At 42.6% G+C, this 24,388-nt stretch overlaps 1 protein-coding gene across 4 annotated transcripts; it reads right to left on the reverse strand.

Annotated features, from left to right (window-relative positions):
- Nucleotides 1–184: 184 nt before the first annotated feature.
- On the reverse strand, nt 185–22,525 carry SHISA5 (shisa family member 5). Of its 4 annotated transcripts, none has more exons than XM_080385372.1 (6): nt 22,394–22,525; nt 20,062–20,230; nt 19,603–19,677; nt 6,267–6,382; nt 4,997–5,212; nt 185–3,409 (listed from the first exon to the last, which is right to left on the reverse strand). In XM_080385372.1, the coding sequence occupies exons 1-6, from the start codon at nt 22,443–22,445 to the stop codon at nt 3,330–3,332; spliced, it is 708 nt and encodes a 235-aa protein (XP_080241498.1). In that variant the 5' UTR covers nt 22,446–22,525; the 3' UTR covers nt 185–3,329. The 4 variants fall into 4 exon arrangements, with proteins under 4 accessions (XP_080241498.1, XP_080241499.1, XP_080241501.1 ...); XM_080385373.1 differs by lacking the exon at nt 22,394–22,525 and adding an exon at nt 21,966–22,343; XM_080385375.1 differs by lacking the exons at nt 19,603–19,677; nt 20,062–20,230; nt 22,394–22,525 and adding an exon at nt 18,812–18,901.
- Between the last annotated feature and the right edge of the window lie 1,863 nt (nt 22,526–24,388).

Here is a 24,388-nt window from a genome sequence, read left to right on the forward strand (position 1 = left end):
TATGTTGTGACCTATAGTTTTGATTAGGCTTCAATCTCCACTACCAAAAGTGATAGTCACGATACAAAGTGACTTAAAGTACACTTAGGAACACCATGTCAAACACCATGATGGAAAATGCAGCTTTGCAGTTACACTCCTAAATAACAGTCAGATTGAGGCTCAGAAAACAAGACTGGTAGCATATACTTCAAACACTGCATTTATTACAAAGGTGCATAGAGTTTATGCCATTTCTTTTCAATACTTACGTTTAAACTACAAACAACATACAAAGCTAGGTTAGAGTACGTAATAAAATCAACAATGATTATCTAGTCAATTCAGCACAACAGAACATTCTACTGTATTTAATTTCACAGAACATTTCTAAAACAAAAGCACCTCCGGAATTAAAAAAAAATATTAACGAATACTCTTTCAATGTTTAAAATTTTAATTCCATTCCCTCTCCCCTACGGCACTGTGGATAACTAGTTATGAAGGCAACACCTACTTGGACTGACACATCAGCAGTGCTTAAACTAAAAGTTTATGGGTCAACTTCTCCATCTTTTCTATAACCATCCCATTCTCTTAACTACATGAAAACAAGTTTCAACCAGTTGCATGGCAACAACCAAATAAAATCTGGTCCTATGCCTTACTGTGAACGATGATTAATACACTAAGGAAAAAAATCTGATTAAGTGCTCCAGTTATGAAGTGGAACACTTTCTCTTCTTTCAGTGAGTTTTGTAACTGAAGTAGTACTACTACTACTGAAGTAGTTCCTTGTATATTAACGATTCATCTCTTCACTTCCACATAGTTATCGTTAGCATACATTCATTGAAGGAGAGGTGTAAATTTTCAGGCTCCTTAACCCCATCCCTTATCTCCTCCCAACACTCCACATACAGTGGTATTCAGGACAATTTATTTGGTCTGTACAACATCTACACCAAAACTTCAGATTTTGGGACCTGTTATTGTTGCCCCTTTACTTTCCTACTATCTTTTCCTTAGGGATGATGGCAGATGACTGAGCCAGCTTCTCACGAAATTGCAGATTTTCCTCTCATAACCAAAACATAACCCTACCAACACTGCCACGAACTGCATGCTTTGTCATGTAAGATGGAGAAAAGGAAAAGCAGTGCAGAGTAACAGCCTCACGAAGCCCAACACTAGAACACTGTACCTGTGCTCCGAGTGCTGCACGGCAGCTGGGCTCGCTGGCTGCATCGCACCGGCCAGACTCCATCCAGGCAGATGGCTAATACAGGCGCTGCTACAGTCCTCCTTCCATATGAACACACACACAGGGGGAGGGTCTATATATAGCAAGGGAATTACTCTGCAGTTCTTCGCTGCCCTTCCATGCATAAGATTTCCAGGTTTCTGGGGAAACACTTCATCCTCCATACAGGAGACACTGTGCATTTTTATTTGTTGTCACGTAACTCCTACTAGTATAATGAAGCATTGCCCAGTTTCTCCGTTTACAAGGCAGGAAAGAGGAGGAACACACAGCCACAGGGTACGCACGGCCTGTCAGTGCCTCTTGGCCCCCTTTCATGCATTAACTTCAGCATTCTCAAGGTGTACCAGAGGGCCACAGGTTGTTGAATCCCAATGCTAAAAACTTTCTACAAGTTTCTGCTGAAATGCCCTGAAGACTTTCTTGAAAAAAAGAATCGGAATAACCCTGAAACAGACTTAAAAATCAGGAAAAAAAAAAAAAAAGACTGCCTTTGACAGCAGCAGTTTCCATCCATCGTGAGGTAAAACAATGCCACCACCAATGTTTTGCAAACAGCAATATACCCCAAATGCAGAACCACAAGACAAATGGCTTAAAGGCCTCCCTAAAAAAAGTAGAACAAGGGTATGAGATATGTCATAATTATTTCACTAACTATGCCACAGTGACACATACAACAGACTAGAGAGCTCTGCTGAGGCATAACAAATTGTATTTTGATGTTAGAAAAGACAGAATTGTAGAGGACACTTAAAAGATGATGGCTGATCAGTACAAGGTTACAGAACCAAAAGCCCTGCAAACACTGGTAACAGTCATGAGGATGTCTCAAGATATTTCATGACAGCGAGCACTACCTTCTTGAAAATGCATTACCTCCCTGTGATCAAATCATACCACTCTTCCTTTCCCTGACTTCTCATTCGCTGCTCAGCTTTATGGGAATGTTGAAGACAAAAGTGAGGTTTAATATCTACTGTGTGTTGGGCTGGGATTTCTTGTCCCCCCCTGCATATTATTATTCAAATGCAGACTGAGTTTTAAAGATCTATCATTCCTAGGTTCCTGCCGTCTACAGTTCCCACTAGAGACAAACAGTGCCAAACCCTAAGCATTTAAAAATCCCAACCTATTTCTGACATCCCATCTCTCCTGTAAAATAAATTCCTTCCCTATGATGATGAGGCAGGACTGAACACTGGCAGGGACTTCTGCTTCGCATATGAGCAAGGTGCTAGTTTTTCTTCCAAAGTCATCAACAACACGTTTTATTAAGTTTGTCCAATAACACTTGGACAACAAATACTTGTCCAATAATCTTTATGAAGAATTCTCAGCTTTTCAGCTTTTGATCTGCTTGTTCTACTAAGTGGCAGAGAGTTTGATTTTGTTGTTAATTTCTAGCTATAAAGTAAAATGGCCTGAGAAAACACCCCATGAAGGCACCATTTTTCAGCCTTAAAAATGGGAAAGAAAAGGAAATTATCAACTCGTGTTATTTAGCACAGAGAAATGCAACTAGTCCGAAGACAACTAAACATAGTTTGCTATCCCTTACTGAAGGCAAATGTGTTTAAAAAAAGGAAAATTCCCTTTTGAATGGTAAATGAAATGTATTATATTGTAGTTTACCTAACAATAGTAGCTTCAGAACAGGCAGAACATACAAAACATGTATCAGGTAGTTTCTCAGAGATTAAGTTTTTATGTTTTAATACTGTGCAAAAGACTGCCACAGTTTTGGATGTTTGATAATGCTCACGTTAACCCATGCCTTTCAAAATTATTGCACAGCAAATGTTATTGTGGTTCTTATTTCTGAAGTACTCCTTCACGCTTTCTTATTGTATATAGAACAAAATCTCCTTTTGTATTTGCTTGAGGTATAAATTAACAACTTACACAAGAAAAATACTCCTTCCTCGTACTCAAAAGCATTTAAAAAAGATACTGAATTAACTTTCACTTTACTTAGACAAAAAGATTGCTGTCTTCCAGAAAAATATACTACAGTTGCATGGTGCAAACAGCACAAATTATACTTTAAAAAGTTTTGTATGCGGAAGCATAGTAGAAGATCTTTTCAATAGGTGGGCTTCTGAGGATCCACATAGGCAGGGTTGTAAGGGGGCTGGCTGATTGGGTAAGGTGCTCCAGCACCAGCTGTGAAAGCAAAACACAGAAAAAAGATTTGTGAAATTTACACTGAGAATTTTACATGTATAATGGCAACTTCTGTTCTGAGCACACAGTTAAGAGGTTCGACTTACCTAGCATCTTAATCGGTTTTGTGAACAGTTTGTGCTAACACATAAAGCCATCCACATTTCAAAACTAAGATAATAAAAACCTTTGTTCTTGTGGATTGTTCTTTATTTTTTATGTTTAAGTGTACATCTGCATTATGGCAGCCACAAGCACATGGTTAGCCTTCAGGGGAGAACACAGTCCAAAAAAAAGGAACAGATCTGGTCCAAAAAGGCAGTGGAAGTCAGAAATGCACCAAGAACAGAATACACCTGATAGTATGCCAAGAAGTGAAAACAAACTGCTAGACAAAAGAACAAGGTTTAGAGAAAGCATCTTAGGATTCCTTCAGGGAAAACGCTTTCCTGGCAAGTGTCACAGTTAGTTACAAAATTAAAGGGAAAAAAGTATCCTGCTGCTACTGAATGTATTAAGGAGTTTGACGTCTATACTGGATATATACCACTCAGAAGATATCCTTATTTTTCAGTACTCTGAGACAAGCCGCTCTCAAGCGGCATACTCATTTTCAGGTCTGTCAAACGGCACAAGTTAGTTCAAATAACACAGCACCTGATCGGATCCCAGAACCGTTAAGTGTGGTTATCTTTGCTGATCTTGTAAGGCAAGTGGGTTTGCCTCCTGTGTGACAGAGCAGGTATTCTCTCACTTGCATGTGACCTAATTAAGAGACTGCCCCTTGGTTAATAGACAAGAGAAATACAGGAAAGCGCTCCCATTTAGAGGCATTCTCAGCTGGCAACATGGAAAGTGCTTCAAGATTTTCCCAGAAAAAAAGTATTCTAAGAACTAACAAAGCAGCAACAGTTTCAGAAACACAGAGAGTAAGAGAAGCACGATGACTAGGTTATTAGCTCCCTCACATGATACAGATGAAGCCAAAGCAGTTTGGGGTAATCCCATAAAACCCACAGGTTTTAAACTTCTTCAGAGTTTATAGTAAAGTGGCATGAAAACAATGCTGTGAAAGAGGGAAAGCAGAAGAAAAAAAGATTCTGCTAATTCTAACTGCTAGTCATCCACAAACTTGTCTGAAGTTGATCAGAGACTTGGTATTCTCAAAGTACGGTGATGAACTACTAGAAAATGTCATCTGTGTATAGATTGAAACATATAGCAAATATCAGATTAGAAAGGGTATGTAGAAACACCCAACTACGATATGTATGTTAATCAGACTTTGATTTTAATATGAAATTTCAGTTGATTTAGTAAAACATTCTACTGGATCCACTGAGAGTCCCACATACCACCCAACTTTGCCGATACAGTTCCAGCTACACCTCCTCTTGCAACGCTTAACACAGAAATGGTGATGGGGAGATTTCAGCAAGGGCCTATTACAGCATAACTAGTGTGTTACAGAATTAGTTTACATGTACATATAGTCATAGAAAACGTTAAATGTAAATAATACAAGACTGGCTCCAAAGCAACTGTGTGGCTATTTAAGAGACGAAGAAACACTCAGCACCACCTTACCTGCCACCGTTTCATGATAAGCTGGGGGTCCCGATGGCTGCATGGGATAAGGGGGAGGATACTGCGTAGGGTACGGTGCTACCGGCATTCCTGGCTGCGGCTGGATAGCCACAGGCTGATATCCTTGATATGGGGCTACTGGGTAGCTGGGTGGCACTCCCTGTTGCTGGGGGTAGGGAGCCTGAACCACTGTCGTGGAAGTGGCGGTCACAACAGCTACAAACAAGCAAAAGAAACACGGTTAGTGCTGGGTGGTTCTAGATCACCTGGGGCAGCCAACAACAGTAATGTAAAAAACATTGTCTCTTAAGATCAATTTCTCACTTCAAAATCTGAGTAATTTCCTTTTGAAGCTCCACAAAAGATTTAGAACTAAATGTATGCCTCTAAATACCCTTCCACTGATCTCAGTAGTAACGTGAGCCTTCATGTACTGGGACAGCAGCCAACTTATCTCCTTGTTCCTCAACACAAAGAGCAAAGAATTTTTTTCTCTGACTCCTCAAAACCCAGGAACTCAACCCTGCAGCCAAGTCACCTATCGTTTAGTGTAAGACTGGAAAAACTGCATATTTTTAAATGTTACTTGCTTTTTAAAGATTAAGGTGATAAAGATCTCCTTTCTTAGGCAAGGAGCTTCCTACCACGACTGCCCAAATGAGTTTCCTTTTGTACATTGTCTATACACTAATACATACATGTGTTAGGACATCTTTCTTCAAATAAGTCAGAAAAGAAAAATCCACATTATGTCATTCATTTTTGTAGGAGCTGATGGTGGATCGTTGGTTCGATCTCTTATAGAAATAAGGGAGCACTAACACTTTCTAATGAACTGCAGTAATTTCTTTGAGATCTTCTTCCACTTTATGCTACAATTCTAGACATCGCTCAAGATCGCACTGTTGCAGTCCTGGGCCTTTGGCGTATTTTTCAGGTATATGTTTAAGAGACTAGGAAAAAATTTAAAATTTAATCCTATTCCCTGCTTACCTCAAAGAAGAAAACACACCCCTCAAACTCCCCACATTGGGGTGGGGAAAGGGAACTTCTAAATGCTTAGAAAATATTCCAAAATATCTCTCTGCAACTTCACATCCTGAACCAGCTTAAATGCTTATTTTTAATGTTAAGGTATTTCAACTTCTGCAGCAGAGAGGTAAGGCAAGGTTATTTTCACCTTTCATAGGAACACAATCTTGGGGGGGGGGGGGGGGGGGAAGGTCTCATTCAAAGACATGAAAAAGAAAATAAATATACAGGTACTTACGCCGTGGTTTTCGACATGCTTTATACAAACAGCAACACGAACAGGTGAGGCACAGAATAATAGTAACTACAATCACTCCACAAACAGCAACTCCAATCGCAATAAGGGTTCCAAAACTGCAAGAAAGATACCACCAGAAGTAGTAAGTCTTTCACACAAATTTATTCCTCTTCCATCTTTGTAGCAAACGCATTGCTGCACAAGTTTGATAACTTTATTTTCCAAGCAGTACTTGACTGCTCTGAACACGCAGACAGGCAAGCCAAAACGAGGGACCCCAGACTTTGGGGGTGACAGCAAGTTCTTCGCACACTCGTAAGGCCTCCCAGGCCCCATCCTGCAGCAACCTCTGTACTGAGCACACCTCTCCATGCTGCAGATTCTTGGCAGGTTCCTCGGCATTTGTGAACAGTTGTTTCAGAAGCCACGTTTTGCACGGTTCGGAAGACCTGAAATTCTGACAACTTTACTGCAACAGCGAGTATGTTACGCTACATTGTGGGAGACAGAAACACTGCCCGAACCACCAAAACCTAGTACAGGAAAGCCAAAAATTACGCCAGCTTTAACCTCTGTAACCTCTGTGATGAGCAACAAATGATGGAGGCAGACGTAAAGCTTCCAAAGCTGATGGGGTTTAAGTTCTGTTTACCACAAAGGGAAGAGAAAGTATCACTGTAAAGCATTACACACCAAGTGACAATTGCCTTTTTAGTGTTAATTCACATGATCTGTTTCCTACTGTCTTGAAACTTACTAAAGCACTTGTTCCATAGAAGCCAGTCTCCAGCATTTTTATTTCTTAAAAAAATGCACCATGCATCAGTTTGGGGAACAATTAGAGGAAGTCAGTTTTAATGAACAAGAAGCTCTAAAATAACAAGTGGAGAGCTGGTTTTATATCCATCCTGTTTTTGCTTCTTCCTAGAGATCTTGGCTACAGAACTCCCTAGTTTTTTCCTGCTCAGTTTCCTGTTAACAGCTCTAAACAAAGTGACACATCTCTAGAACCTCCAGCACTTATTGCTTGGCTACCAAACAGCCATCGAATATGAAAATGTTTTTGAGCATCAACCACACAGGAAGGTTAAATCACTAAGAAAATGTAAAGTGCTCTATCCCTAGTCCAAATTTGGAAGGCTTCACCTCAGTCTTCTAGAGCAACTTAAGTGAGGTGGCACTGAAGCACTGATAAATGAAACAGGTTCAATTTGAAATGCTTTTTTTCCCCTTAAGAGAGTTTCCATCAGTTTTATTCTGCTTCTGCAACAGCTAGAAGAAAAAGCCTGGATCAAATCTCTTTCAGGAATCTGAGCAACAATTTTATCTAACTGCATTTAAGTTGTGTGCTGATTTTGTGAAGTATTAAGCGTAACGCTACAGATTTACTCCTCAGGTACTAACTCTAATATTGTGGATTGCCTATAGTGACTGCACCTAAGCATTTTCATGTAAAACAGGAAGCAGGAACAGCTGCAGCCCCCCGAAGTCACAGAAACCATGTCAGAAACACTGCCAGGGCAGCAAAATGCTGACTGCAACACAGCTGCAAAACTTGAAGACACATGAATGCTTTGTTACATTTATTTGCACCTTAAGGTAACATTTTTCATATGCTGACTTGCCCGTGTAAAGGCATTCCTAAGCATGCTGCTTTTAAGCGCTTCCTCCATCCTCACAAGCATTAATTTCATTTCAGCACAGTAAGTTCACAGCCTGCTCATCTCCATCCAAAAAATCCCATTTCTTTCAAGCCTGGTATAAAAAGGAAGACACAAATGCAATTTCAAGTGGGTGGAGATAAAACATGCACAATGACACCACATCCTGAAACACAGGCTGCCTCCTGTCCGCGTGGCCAACAACAAACATAAATCAGATTACTTTGAAAACACAGGCTGAATACAGGCGTATGCAGAAATGGATTAAAGACTGACCTATGGAATTTAGATGAATTACACAGGGTGCTTACTAAGTGCTCATTACATAAATTCATATATACACTGGAGAAGAAAAAGGTAATTGTGCACAGTGGATACATACATTAGACTTAGCCACCTTGATTGCAATGTTCACGAGAAACAGCATGAATGCCTGTGACCAACTATGGACACCTGACAGCAAACGTTAACTACAATTACTGCTACTTGTGGAGTGCCAATAGCATTTTCCTTGCTCTTGTTAACTTCCCTAGTGAGAGAGCTTTTTTTCATGCGGAAATGGGAACATTTCCATTACAGTCAATCATTACCAAGCAACATTAGCAAAGACAACAAAGAGAAGAGTCTTCTAGGTTCTTCCTTGGGCTTTTTCCCCAGTAAAGAATGGGAAAAAAAACCACCAACCCAACAACATTTTTGCTAGTGAACTATGGTAAGACATTCTTGTGTCAAGAAAAGAGATTAGGCCTGACAGACAACTAAAATTCTTCACTTCCACAGTGAACCTCCTTAACAAAAGCTAGGGGGTGCGGGGGAAAGTCAAAGAAACCTAGGAAATGGAGAAAACAGACAAAGTGGAGAAACATCTACTCATAAACAAACCTGCACAGCAGGAAACTGGCAGAGAGCCCTTATCTTTCACGACCAAATTCAGTTCTGATACGACAAGAGAGAAAACAGCACAAGCCCGTCTGCAGCCAAGCTGGCCACCAACAGATAAAACATTGGTCAGATTGAAGCATGGGCTGCATTTGCTTATTTTTGATACGAGTTTTCTGCTCACTGAAGCATGTATCTCATTGCATACTCATTACTACCTCTAATGAGGAAAGCGACAAAAGCAAAGCTCAGGGGAAAAACCCCACCATATCCTTATTTTCACCAAGTTGTCAGAGACACCCTGCGCATTTTCAGCATTTGTCTCTATGTTTGCTAAAATGACACAACCACAGCATGATGACATTTTGCACACATGTTTTAAAGAGCTAAATACACATATTTAAAGTACAGGTGTGTCAGGTATACCCACTTTAAGGTGAGGTTCTCTGCGTGTGTAAACACTGTGATTCAGTTCTACCTGCTGAAATACTGTGTGATTACTACAGACCAAAATTACAAGCCTTAAGAGTCCAGTAAGTGAAATAACAGACATGAGTTAGTTCTTCCTGGAGATTTCCAAGGAGTGTACGCAACCGGATTACTGTAGGCATTTTTATCACCTACTTCACAGCAGAAGGATAACTTTCCTGCCAGTGCTTGGGCTCACGCAGACTAGTGTCTTGAAACAGCAGAAGTAGCGTGAGATTTACAGAAAACAAACCAGTGCTACGAACTTACAACTTGCAGCATCAACACCAGCTTTCAGTACTGGAGCTCTTAAAAAATATTTTTTTTCCTAACTATTATTATTGATAATCAAAACTAGCAATACTCTTTTGGAATATCTGAATGCTCAAGCACTACCTTACTATCATGATAATGCCTGTCCTTTCACTGCCCAAGGAGTACTGCCCTGAGCAGTTTTGAACGTGCAGTAATATCCCACTAGTACAACTATTGAAAAAACTGCAGGAAGTCTACCATGAAGAGATGTTACTCAAACAAGGCTGGAATGGTGCTCAGCATACTTTGTGAACCATCTAAGCTTCAGGAGACAAAAATATTCCAGATACCATATAAAGACGCTCTTGCAGTGCGTTAACTCCAGAAAACTTATACCCTAACTATTGCTTCATTTAATTGCTTTCACTTGATCAGTTTGTCTAAAAAAGACTCTGAAAGGATTTGGAAAAAAAATATATTCACATTAAATGGCAATGTAATTACCAACTGTTAGCATTATACATAAATGAAAGACCAGAATAGGGTTTGTAACTTAAGATTCTTCCCCTGAATGGTTAACCAAGGGAAAAAAAAAAACCCCACAAAAAACCCCCACCAAAACTCAAGCCAAAAAACACACCTCACCCCCTGCATTCTGTACACAAACTTCAGAGGGCAGAGATCAGGGTGGCCACTGCACCAGACCAGAATGCTCTGCTGGCATCAGAGTTTCAACACTGGTTTCCAGATTCCCACATTACATATACCATAGTCTTTAAATAAAGCACACACTGTTATAAACAGCTTGAGCTCATTCACTGCCATTTCCTGCTTCTTTCTCTTCACATAAAAGCTAAACTCTGCCAGTAATTTAATAGAAAACAAAGACAAACCTAACAGCAGTTTTACTGCAGGAACAATGATCTGCAACTTCTCATAAAATCCATGGGAAAGTATGAAGAGACAACTCCCTGCACTTCCCTACCACCACCTCTCTCCTTCCTTGCCCTATTCCACTTCTACCCCAATTCTCTCTCCTTTCAAAGCCCTAAATTGTGTGTGTAACGAGCATACCTTAACAGACTCACCTTTAAAGCCGTCTAATTATTCAAAATACGTACCAGTTCACATAAAGGGAGCTAGGCGATTAGTGCCTGTCTTACCCCTTTTGGTACTGAACGAGACACAACGGACACACTAAAATGTGAGAATCAAAACAGGGATCTAAACAGTACTATTTGTAGAATTTAATTCTCAAGGCAGTTGTTTATATCTGAGATCTCCAACTTAAACACTGTCAAGTGGAAAAAAAGAAAGTAAAATGCTTTGAGTGTATTTAAGGCCTTTTAAAATATCCAAGTTTCAGTTCCAGCAACATGTTTTTAAACCTCCATAATACTTTGAATCACTTAAGTTGGCAATATTTCATAACCCAGGCTGTAAAGAAAGTTTTTACATATCCATGCATTTATGGCAATGGGACACACTGCAAAAATCTTGTCTTTAAAATTAAAAAACATCCAAATGAACCACAACAAGACCACCTAGTTCTGCAAAATTAGTTTAAGCAGCCTATTTATTTCGCAAGTTTTAATCTATTCCAAGATTTGTTCCATGATTCAAGAAATATGTTGGCAGGGTCCTTTTCAAAAGCACAGCTGCTTTTAAAAACAAGCATTTACAAATACTGAGTTATGGTTGTAACACAGGGTGGTCTGGAAAATCTTAAGATAATTTAGGTTGTTCCTAAAAGTCTAAATAAATTGAGTATACACATATTCTCTACTACTCCAGAGTTCCCAGAAACATGACAGAATGGTAAATGTTCAGACTTGCCCTGACTCGGGTACAGAGAGCATGACCAAACAAGCCACCAGACTGAGATGCTTTCTGAAGTCCAACACTTTAGTCACAGCCATACAGTGCCACATGCTGCCTCTAAAGCGTAGTAGGAAAATAAAGGAAAAGCTTTTCTTTTTTTAAAGAAAAAGGAACATGACTTCCCAGAAGTCTTTCAGAGGAATAGTTTTTTACAACATTACCAACAACATGCTTCCTCAGTTTGATGCTTTAGCACAAAGATTCAAACACGAGAACCACTTTGCTGGAGACTCAAACCCCCTCCATTTACTATTACACAGAAAGCAAACTCCTGCGAGGTTAATACTCACAGGAAAACATCAGGATGACTTTAACACTTGATAGACTGACTATTTTAGCACAGCTGGGTTTCGGACCACAGGAGCTTCAGCACATGGGGATAATCAAAACATACACCATAGAGTAAAGCCTCACAGTCCAGGGGCAATCAGGCTAATTGCTGGTGCCAGCCACAGCCTGCTCCAGCCATCTCACCCAGCGCCCACCCCTCTGACACAAGATCTCTACAAGTGTCTGAGCAAGGACCCAGTGACTCCTGTGGTGCCCAACAGGCAGCTTAAATAGCACAGTTTCAAAATTATGAAATGTTGATAGTTTCATCACACTGGCAGGTTTGAGCAACGTCTAAGTAATTTTCTAAGCTACACAATACAGCAAGGTGTGGACCAGAACTGATGTCTGCGTTGATCTTTCAGACAAAAAGCTAACTCAAGTTAACAGTTGAGTGTCTTTCACAAGGGTCTTGCCCGCATACAGTTCCTTAAAGTGATGAAAATGGTTTCATCTCATTTTGGCTAACCCGCCAGTGCAGTAGCAGCTCAAGTCATCACTAACCGTAAACTGCTAAACTGCTCTAGAGCATGAACACCGATGAACTGCCACTGAAACCCACAAACTTATTCACAGATTTCCACAGTTCTTTCTGGGTACTCATAAGGAGGGAAGTCCACTGCAGGAAGCCCCTGACACAATCTCCGATACACCTCTGCTAACCTGCTGTCCGGGCAACCCCGACCTGCACCCGCCCAGAGCCAGCTAAGCCCACCCCAGCACCCTCAGCATCAGCCGAGCCAGCTCTGGCTTACTGGAGCAACAGCGATGCCATCAAAAGCCAAGGAGCCCTGCAACTGCAAAAGCATTCTAGAAAATAAGAATGCAAGAGTCTTTTGAGAAGTTTGCTAAATACATACTAAATGGGTCCTTTTTCTATTTGTTCAAATAGGAAGCTGATGTGGGTTACTTTGAGCCCAAAATAATAAACTCTACTTTCATACACAAAGACCTACTAGAAGTAAACCTAATTACTACTTTTTTGAAAGACACTAAGTTATCAATTTATTTTTTTCCCTAGTAACACGTAACAGGTTTAGCACAAGTTCTTAAACAGCCCGTATGAAAAAGTAGCAGGGAGGGAACTTCCTGCAGTTTGTGGTTTTACTCAGACATCCGATGCCCAGATCCAGCAGGTTATTATGGAACATGCATATAAGCATCTCTTGGTCTATAAACAGTTCACTTGTAAATAGATATATTTAGTACATAAATCCCTTCGTAACACATACTAAAAATACAATTTTCCAGGAAAGTTTCCCAGGAAATCTACTATTGTACACTTTGTGGGCTGCTATTATACACTTTGTATAGCTGAGAATAATTTCTATAAGTAACTGGTACCTTAATAATACACACATAACAAAGGGAAAAGTCAGAGCTGCATTCAGAGGGACTAAAGTCTTTCATCAACAGTACAAGAATTAACACTGCAGCTTCATGCAGGTCACAAGACAATTTCAGACAAGTCTATTGGACCCTCAGGATAAAACCACAATAAGACATTTGCTTCTACAGACAATAAATTTAAAATTCGCTTTTACTGGCAAAAAAGAAAATATAGATACATTACAGATATTTAAGGCAAAGTGATTCAGTTCCTGTCCTACTACCATTAGGATCCCGGTCCAATGATACAGGATGTAACCTCCCACCCTAATTAAAATTTAGGACTAACATAAAGGCAATGGGAGGATTTTTTCTGAAATGATTAACTGAATTAATAGAACAAATTTGATAAAAAAAAATTAAGTACCACAGAAAGTTTTCCCCACGTAAACAAGTGCAATACTATGAGTTTGCCACTGCCACAATACCATACTAATTCTGGAAAGCAGATTTAAGCAACTAACTAGAAACTAGCTTGGATAAAGAGTTATAAAGTTTTAAATAAATTTTTTTTAATTTTTTTTTTCTGGCAAATTGCATCACAGTCTGTGACTTCCCAAAGACACTGAAACTGCAGTCAAAGGAAGTTTGGACTAGGTTACGCCCACCAGCTTTTCTTACAATATAACCCAGCTGTTACGAGAAACACACTTTTTTTCTTTATCCACATTACTTGTATGTCATCACACATATAAAAGTTAGAAACACAATGTTCAGGCAGGAACAAAGTTTAAATTAGGTAAATTAATTACCCTATACTACTGTGAACTGACATGCCGCCTCAGCCCCCCTCCCTTCCTGCAGAAGTTATTACTCATGCAGCACAACGTGGATCATCAAGGAAAATTAACACTGCACAAATAAGAACAGACCCCTTCAGCAGAGGTCACATCTGGCCAACCACTACTTCTCCTTTTAAATGGTATTCATCATTAATGAGACCTTCATTAAAAAAAAAAAAGCACAAAAGTTACTTTCATGACTAGTGCCTTCCACAACACAAAAAAGATAAGAGGTTTTTAAGTTTACTTCTCAGTGGAATTGAGAATCAGAGAATCAGAGTCAACAGAGAGGAATATCCCATTAAAATTAATGGTATAAAATGTTTTTAATAAAAAACAGACTTCATCAAAAGAGCAATCTTTGCATGATTGCTAATTCCCTGAAATTAAACTAATTTGTTGACTTCACAGAAGACCTTACAACTGCAGTTTTAAAAGGCTAAGCAATGTAAGGACTTTCTCCTCCTCCTCTAACAACACATCTGTTCTTCTCCTCCCATAATACATCTACCAATCTATCACAAATACATCTGGCTACACCTTAGGCTATGGCTATTTTACAGAAGTATAAGAAATGGCAGTTCAGAGCTACCTTTGGAGTGCACATGCTCAAACTTTCACAGATCCTACCTAAATAACAATTGCGGTCTTTTAACCATGTTTTCAAGGAGGGATTCTCTGTTTCTTGGGTTACAGGACCCTTCTCTGAGGGTTACCCTGCCTGTGGCTGCTTTGACAAGCTCTGGAGAGAGTCAACCCGTATGTTAAAAATGCAGTGTTTCCAGAGTTACACTGTGTAGAGGCACAGCAAAGCCCCGGGGTTAGGAGAGGAAACACTCTACCCTCCTAAGTACACAGAGTCAATGGAGTACACACCCACAGAAAAATTAACTACTGAACATAATCCAAGCGATTAATCTTACCGTGTCTTTGCATGTTTAGGCCTGATTGTCTTGGGGGTTTTTCGCCATGAAACAGCCTTCTGTAGTTAGAAGAGCACGCTAACCCAACCATGCACATCTGTCTCTTGAGCCAGAAGAGCATTTTTCAATCTCTCCTTCCATGTTGGTTTCAGAGTAAATGAACCTGCATGAGCATTAAGCCTACTGCCTGAAGCAGGCAACTAAGAATTCATTAATGGCAACTCAAAACTGCTTTGTCAGCTTTAAGCAGCTTCTTTACTGCTAATACAGTGAACACAAACCCAAACACTCTTTTTAATGCAAGTTACAAGTTGTATGAGCTTCTATTTAGTTTTCAGGCTAGTAAAAAGCAAAGAAAAAAATGAAATAGCTTCAAATCCAAATCTCAATTGTTTCTAGACAAGAGGCTTACATTCCTTGCTGAGATTAGCCTGTGTCTGACTGAAAGCCTCACAGAACAGGCTCTGTATGCACTTTGACTCTTTTATTACAGAAAATAGTAAGGACCAGTACTGGAAAAGACAATCTCTGCTTGTTAAAGAGACTGCTTAAAGAAATTTACTTTTCTGTAAGTTCTTTTCCAAGGACTAATCTTCATAATTTATTTTCTTATCATTGACAACCTATTGCAGATGCTGGCGCATCCAAACACACCATGAAGTGTAAACTGAAGTCCCTGATAACGACAGGAGAGGAGGAGGAGCAGGAAGAGAAATGGAGTACAGTTTGCACCACAGCAATTTTCACCTTGTCTGTGGAGAAAACATAAGCTTGAAAACATCTAAATTGAGAGACAGCAAATTAGGATAATCGTATCTTCCACAGTTAGAAATTTACTGCCAACTTATGCATGTAGCAGACTATTGCAGATGCTGCATATCAATCAAAGGCAGGCAGAATGACATGGATGTTCCCCATTTCAGAAAAGGATAACAAGGTCCAAGACAACACATTGATCAGCCCATGACAAAACTTAAATGAGCGTATCCCAGTCTAACAAGGCTGTTCTGTCTCTGCCAGCCAAGGCTTTCCAGGAAGACTGTCATTCCACCTCCCTCTTCTCATCACGGAAGGACGAAGAGCCTTTTCTTAAGCATTACTGTATCTGTTACACAATCTGCTGTAACTTCCAAGGCAGAAGTTAATTCAGAGACAGAGTCCAATTAACAAAGACAATTTGAAGTTTTATTCCTGTTTAGAAAGACTGATAGCAGCTGCCCCAATTACATTATTTTCTTCTGTAACTCTGATACAGATGTTCTGAATTGCTCCACCTCCTTAAACACTCAAATATTTCACAATTAGTTGAATGGTGGATGCAAGTCATCTAATTTCCTTTTCCAGTAAGGGTCACTATTAGAAAACTGGCATATCAAGGCTAAATAACCATGTAACTGGTGCAAATTATTACAACTGCTGTTCCAGTGAATCTGTGCTGTGCTTTTTGTGCAGTTTCTTAAAGCAACAGTATTGTGTACTGCAGAATGAAAGGGGAAGAACAACTAAATCTTTGAACCCAGAACAGGGGAAAATTCAGTAATCAAATTTAGAGGGGAAAAGATAAAGTGAAACACCTTCCAGTAGTAAATCCTTGCTACAATGCATTCACTAGCAGCAGAAATTGCATATGGTCATCTTGCAAGCAAGGAAAAATGGTGGCAAAATTTAACATGTTCAGTGGTATGAAACCTATACCAATGCTCTGATTTAAAAGCTCCGAATGATCTTTAAGGATTGATCAACAATGGAAAACGACTGAATCAGAGTTAACGCTGACCTTTATACTTTTCCAAAAATGCTTACATTTGTTTCCAAATGCAGTGCTCTGGGAAGCAAAAAAGACACTCGAAAGCAATGTAATTTATTCTTTGAAACATCCAAAAGAAGATTACAGGATATGAACTGCCTGCACTGTGAACTATGCTTAATAGGGTTGCCCAAAGTGCCCTGCACATCTGCCACAACAGCACCTGATACTCAATATTAAATAATGAAAGACAGTAACATTAAAGTATACTAATAAAAAGAAACCTACTAAAAACTGGTGCTTTCCTTGCACTTCTGCAGCAGACTACAGAATAACCGGGGTGGGAAGCAAAAGTACACTAAAAACTCAGCTAGACCCTTCCCTAGCACTGTCCACAGAACCAGAAACTAATTGTGGCAGGTTTTCCAAGGAGGGAGAAGAGACACCCCAGCTCACTCTGCCCAGTGGCAAGTCCATGTGCCGTTTGTGACAAGCCCTCAGAGAGGTAAAATTAGGTTAAAAAGCCAGGATTTATGAACAAGTGCCAGAGTGGTAACTTGATCTAGGAATAAGCCCAATGCAAGAATGAGGAACTAAATGCTTTCTGACCTCTAATGCCAGGAAACAAAGCATCACCTCCTCCTTTTGAAGGGCAGCTCAAAAGCAGCATTCACAACGCACAAGAACAGGGCACTAAAGGAAGCTGCCCTTCACTGCCTCTCCTCCCATTACAAACTGCTTAAGGACTACGCTCATCTTGCTGGAGATACAAAGAAGTATCTCAACTGACATCAGCCCCCCTCTCCACACAGTATTAAATAAACACAGTCGAGCATCACGAAGCAATGTAAAACTTGTCTTTTAAAAAAGAAATTGGCATGGAGCAATAAGGTTGAGTATACCTTGCAGGCACAAACCAGGGACTACTATTCCAGAAAGAACAGAGCTTACTGCTTGGTTAAAAAAAACCCAACCCAACACAAAACCCCACACACCACAAAAACACCTGGGCAAACTGTAATGAAACTGAGATATACTTGGTGTCCCACTGACTGCAGTCACAGAAAGGCCTACTCACTTCAGTTCCCAATGCTGAAACACCCTAAATTGGGCACTTAGTCATTAGTCAGTTTGGAAAGTTCTGGGATGTGGTTTTCCTCTGGAGTCACACCCGGGTGGCTTTTCAAGGGCAGTATTTCTGTGAATAATTACCCTCTTTCTATTAAAATTAAAATTGCCTACCAGAAAGTTAAGCTCAATGTTAAGTCTAGGCCTTTGCACAACACTAATTTTTCAAAGTTGTAATGCAATTGAAGGGGTGGAAAAAACCAAACAACCTCCCCCCTTTTCTCAAGGTGAAATATTAAAAAGAAAGATAATTAAGGCAACCTAGCTGCTGTTTATTTAATGTTTTCTGTCATTTACAGACGCACCTTCGTGGACTGCGGGCCTTGCTTACGATTCCTTTAGCAGTTGTGTAGGGGGTTGTTTTGTTTGGTTGTTGGTTTTGGTTTTTTTTTAAAGACTATATTCTTTCATTTTCTATGCATTTAAATAACTATACTTGTTGGCATGGAAAAGCCCGTATTTACTACATTCTTCACATTTAAACCTTATTACTCCAGGAGATTCAGTATCTCTGCAGCTGCAAAGGTGGGAAATGGAAGGATTTTTCTCATATCTTTCTACCAAAAATGCAACAAGAGCGAACGATGACTGCAAGATGAGGCTCACACCTGCGGCACTCGAACCACGCATGTGAAGATACGCAAGGCAGCTCCATCAGCCTAGCAAAGAGGGGCATCCCTCCGCCAGGGCAGCGCGTACACCGACCCTTTCCTCGAGGAACGCTATCGGGTCAAGAGGGATCAAGGATCCAAGACATTCATTTACGCTCCTCGCATCGATGCGCTGGCGTGCACCAGCCCGGCAGCGCGGCCACCGGTGCCCCTGGCCAGACCGCCTGCCCCGCGCACCGGACGCGGAAAGATGCAGCTGTAGGTTGCGCAACCCGGGCGGTTCCACTCGGCTACGCCAGACCCAGCACGGCCCCGAGCATCCGCCGCACCACGCCGTTCCCGGGAAGTGGGGGCGCCGCCGCCACGGCTCCGCCCGCTGAAGGCTACCGAGTCGCCAGGCGGGAGACCCGACCCGGCCCGGGCGGCCGCGCCTGCCACAGCCGCACGGCGAGGCCCCTCCCGCCCCGCTCCGCTCCGCCGCGCCCGCTTACCCCATGCTCGCCGCCGCCGCCGCTCGCCCCGCGCCTGCCGCCAGGCCCCGCCCCCGCCCCGCGGCGCCCCGCCCTCTCCCCGCCCCCGCCCCTTAAAGGGAGCCGCAGCCACGGCCGGCGGCTCCCGCGCACCTTCCGCCGGGGCGGGCGGCGTGGCCCCGCCGTGCGCGCAGCGCCTCCCGCCGGCCGCCTGCGGCACTACCGCCCCTCCGCCAGCCCCGCCGGCGTTCACCAGGCAAACACACAGCGGTCACAGCTTCCCGGCTCAGAACTAACCCCTGTCCTCTCTGTAGTCTTCCACGACACGAAGAGTAGAAACGTTTTACTGCAGGACTCTTGCGATCACCAGCGCAACGCACAGATTTAAAATAATTCATTTTGCCCGAGGTTGAAAGAGCACAAGACACACTGATAAAAAGTAAAGTGCAAAAGATGCTAAAAAGCACGGAGATACTTCAAACAAAAGCACCTTCTCTTACTGAGCAGCTATGGACTTCAGCTGTCAGTACCTAAGAGTTACCAAGCACACGTGTGCTAATGCTTTGCTGACAGACAACCTCCCTTCCAGGAGTAACTGCATGAACTATTAAGCACAGCAATTGTCACGACCTAACCTCTTCCTCCCACTCCTACTTCAAGTATCATGACACATACGTGGAGTTTGAGTGCAACACATTCCTAACGCACAAAGATGTATTTCTGTTTACATATTCTACCAGCATATACTGATAACACAATGAAGAACCTCTAAGTAAGTATCACTTCAAAAGCTGAGATTTTGCAGAGCTTACCTGGGGCCAGAAGAAATGTAATAATCAGGGTCCGAAAAAAACTGCATATAATTTACGTTGCTTGAGCCAGAGGTCCTGTAGTAAGAGAATTAATCTCAAAAATTGAATTTATGACTTAGGTTATTTTATTATATATTCTTTTTTATATAAAGAAAGTCCAGATGTTTATGAAAGGTAATATCCAATAAAAAGAGAGATTAATTTTGTCATCCTCAAAGGAAAATTAAATAGGGTAAAAATATTTGGCAATGCTCAAAAAACACAGACCAGTGCATACATCAATTTGTCCACCTCAATGTTCCCATTTTACAGGTAAGTTAACATGCATTAGCATAGATCCCTGATCAAGCCAGATGTAGAGCTGAAAGGTCCCATTGTAATTTTTTAACGGTCAAACTGTATTTTTGTCATCCAGTGATAGAATTAGAATGTGCTGTATATATTCGGTTTGCCTCATACCTTCCATCAAGCAGGTAACACTGAAATTGTTGTTCTTCATCAAATTTTAAGAAGGCATTAGAGCAACAGTATTGATGCACGCAATCTCCACAGCAGAAGTTGGGACAGGATTTTGCAGGGTGTGCCTTGCCATGATGATCAATATATGCCTGACAATCCTCACCCAAAACTGAAAAAAGTTAAAATCCAATAGTTAGTAACTAAAGAATTAATCACAGAACGTCTCTTTCTCATACTGACCACACTTAGGCTGACATTTAAATTTTTCAACTTTTTTCATTAGGTCCTACAAATCAGTTATTTCCTTTGGAGTACAGCAAAGGCAAATACTTACTCCCACACACAGAGTATCTCACCTTCATCAAGTAGCTCTTCCTGACTGTCCACACACACAAAAAGGACTAAACTGCATGCAAATACACTTTAAAGATGCTCTGTCTGGTGACACTCTCTTCACTACACCTGCTAGTAGCTACTAAATTACTATAAAGACTCAAAGAGCAATGCGACCATCCAGATACATAAAAAATCCCACACAAACCCTAAGACCCTTTAGGTATTTGACTCGATGCAACAGATGCAACACAACCACATTCACCATGGGTTTAGATTTCTATGTGACTTGGTTGTCTCTACCTGTTGCTTTGTTTACTTTATGGAAAATCCTAATCCAGTTAACCCATGGCATAAAATAGAGATGTCATAGAACAGAGATTCCTAGGACTAAAATCAGTTAAGTGCTATCCTCCTACTGCAAGCATCAACTAGTACAGATACAACGGTAAGGAAATGGCGATGTTCACGCACTAGGATGGATTTCTTAGGGGATATCCCATGCTTTTCATCATTGCACTGGGTTGACGCATTCCTTAACATACCAGCTTGTTTTCTCTCTCAAGCCTAAATGACTGCAACGTAAGAACAGCACATTAAAAAGCTTCCAACTGCCACATAAAAATACTTCTCAAAGCTTAAATAAAAAGTGCTTCCCAAGAAAAAGCTTTACCAAGAGTATCATCACAGTTTTCAGTGATAAATGCTGCATTCAGTTGGTTTCTATTCCTCATTTTCCTTCCTATCACATTATCACATACTACATTAGCAAGACATACCCTGATATTTTGCCCCTAAACAACACTCTGAGAAGCTCAAATTACTTCAGGTGTAATTGCTCAGAGAAAGCAAACAAGATGAGGCAAAGACAACAAATCACATTCCTTCAGAAGAAAAGTAAGGGGTACTTCCTGGAGTATTTAAACTGATTGCGCCATTTGAAAAAAATCATTGTGAGCCACCTCAAAGAACCCTTTTCCTGGTGCTTGCCCTTCAAAGCACTTACAGATAAAACTCTTTACCATTTCAACCATGCTTTAGCGTAGCCCTCAGACAAACTGTGATCCTTTACTACTCTGACCAAGTTACATGTCCTCTTGCATATCCACTAAAGATCACATTCACCTTCCCTGCACATGTCTGTGAAGAATTTGATCCACCAGATAATGTGATGCCACTGATGCATACAGTATCAAGAGCGTTCCACCATTTCAGAGACTTCATTTGCTAAGTCCTATGATCACATCTGCTTTTTCACATCACATGACAAAGTTGGGGAAGCCCACATCCTCCATCCTTTAAACAGAATAGTTACACATAGGGCAGCTGAAAAAAACCAAGTTACCAATGTTAGCATGTGATGGCTATGTATGAACTCAGTTATCAAATGAGTCAATATAAGCAGTGCCGCTTGTGCAGTATCATCACTTAACACCTAAGTATTTACATTATCTTGCCCTAAAAGGCTGAAGTTTTCCATGCTGGGGGCGTAAAAGTGAAGATTTTTAAAGGGATGCATCAAGAACGACCAGCAGCGGCTTTGTGGTACGTTTCTCCCCCAACAGTCTCACCTTGGGTTTGCCGGTAGACAGCGTTCATGAGGTGGGTCCACAGAGTCGATGCTGAGGCACCTACTGCTGCCGTCGGACAACACACCCGTATCACAACGAGATTCCCTTTCCGCTCCACTTTTCGCTAGTGTGCCCACACGGCAAAAAGCCGCTGTTCAGCTGTGGGTTCCTCCCGCCCGCGCCCACGGACCTCGCAAAACCTCGGGCCCCAGCCCCAACGTGGGCAGGAGCTGAGCTGAGGGGTCTCTGCTCAAAGCCGGGGCTCCCCCATGCCGGGGGTTCGGCAGGGCGTCCCCGGGGGGAGCAGCCTCGGCCACGGAGGAGCCCGGCAGGAGCCGCCGCAGCCCGCCAATACTCCTTGAGGACCGGCGACGCCCTCGCAGTCCACCCCCGGCATCCCCTGCCCCTCAGCCGCCTCCCGCACTCACCGGCTGCCAGCAGCAGGCAGAGGAGACCGAGAGCGCCCCGCCACGTCGCCATGCCCACCGCTGCTTCCCCCCGGGGCGGGCGGGCGGCCCGCCGGGACTCCGGCACCCCTGGGCGGCGCCTCGCGGCCGCGGGCGGAGCAGCGGGCAGGGCGGGCAGGGGAGGGGCGGGGAAGGGCAGGGCGGTGCGTGAGGGACGCAAAGGGCGGGAAAGCGCTGAGGCGGCCGGTGGCTCCTGGGGAGCGGCCATAGAGCGTCACCCTGGGCTGTGTAGGGGTGAGCCCAGGGCTGCTGCGTTTGGGCCTCGGATGAGGCCTGCTGCGAGGCCGGTGCCCTCCACTCACATCCCTGCCATGTCCTCACCCAGCTCTCTGCTGTCAAGATGGCTCCTCAGCTGGAACCTCTGCACAGCGCTGGCCCGGTAGCCAAAGGGCATTCCCCAGCTCCCCAGCATGTCTGCTCTCTGCTAACTGAAGGCTTCCTTCTTGCAGTAGAAGCCACAAAATCCTTTTTAGAAACTCAAAATCATTTAGATTCTGACTTTTGAGATCATCAAGGCCAACTGTTATTGCAGGACTGCCAAGTCCGTCACTAAACCATGTCCCTCAGCACCGCATCTGTGTGTCTTTTAAACACCTCCAGGGACGGTGACTCCACCACCTCCCTGGGCAGCCTGTTCCCATGCTTGACCACCTTTTCTGTGAAGGATTTTTTCCTAACATCCCATCTAAACCTCCCCTGGAGCAGCTTGAGGCCATTTCCTCTTGTCCTGTTAATTAACCCTGTCTGGGTTAATTTTCTTCTTAGCAGCTGGTGCAGTGCTGTGTTCTGGATTTGGTGTGAGAACAATGTTGATAACAGGCTGATGTTTTTGGTTGTTGCTAGGTAGTGTTTGTACTAAGTCAAGGACTCTTCAGTTTCTTGGGGCCTGCCAGCCAGAGGGCTGGAGGGGCAGGGGAAATTGGGAGGGGACACAGCCAGGACAGCTGAGCCAAACTAGCCAAAGAGGTATTCCATACCATATGATGTCATGCTAAGTATATAAGCTGGGGAAAAAGAAGAAGGAAGGGGGGGACATTTGGCATTATGGCATTTGTCTTCCCAAGTAACCGTTACATGTGATGGAGCCCAGCTTTCCTGGAGATGACTGAACACCTGCCTGCCCATGGAAAGTAGTGAATTAATACTTTGGTTTGCTTTGCTTGCGTGCGTGGCTTTTGCTTGACCTATTAAACTGTTGTTATCTCAACCCACGACTTTTTTTATCTTTACTCTTCCGATTGTCTCCCCCATCCCGCTGTGGGGAGAGTGAGTGAGTGGTCGCATGGTGCATGGTTAAGCCACAGCACCGTCCAAGCAATGACCGCCCATTTTCTACATGAGAACGCTGTGGGAGACTGTGTCAAAGGTCTTACTAAGGTCCAGATAGGCAACATGCACAACTTTTCCCTCAGCCACTAGGAAGGTCATCTTGTAGAAGGAGACCAGGTTTATCAAGCAGGGCCTGCCTTTCATAACTCCATGCTGGCTGGGCCTGATCCACCCATTGTCCTGCATGTGCCATGTGATGGCAGTCAGGACAATGTGCTCCATAACCTTCCTCGGCACTGAGGTTGGGCTGAGAGGCCTGTAGTTTCCTGGATCCTGCTTCCTACCCTTCCTATAGATGGGTGTTACATTGGCTAAGCTCCAGTCTTCTGCAACCACCCTGGTTATCCAAGACAGTTGGTGAATGATGGAGAGTGGCTTGGCAAGCTCCTCCGCCAGCCCCTCGGTACCCTTGGGCGGATCCCATCCAGCCCCATAGACTTGTGTGTGTCTAAGTGGAGCAGCAGGTCACTGGCCGTTTCCTCCTGGACTGTGAAAGGAGCCTGAGAAATATCAGCTATCCAAAAGGATTTCCCTCCTGTTGGAGACCAGCAAGCACCTTTCTAGTGCAAGAAGGAGAAAAGATCTGGTTGCAGGGCGACTGCTGAAGGGCTCTGGGGAAGCTGGCGG

Source organism: Falco punctatus (genome assembly GCF_963210335.1).
Source record: "Falco punctatus genome assembly, chromosome: 4".
Lineage (NCBI taxonomy): Eukaryota > Metazoa > Chordata > Aves > Falconiformes > Falconidae > Falco > Falco punctatus.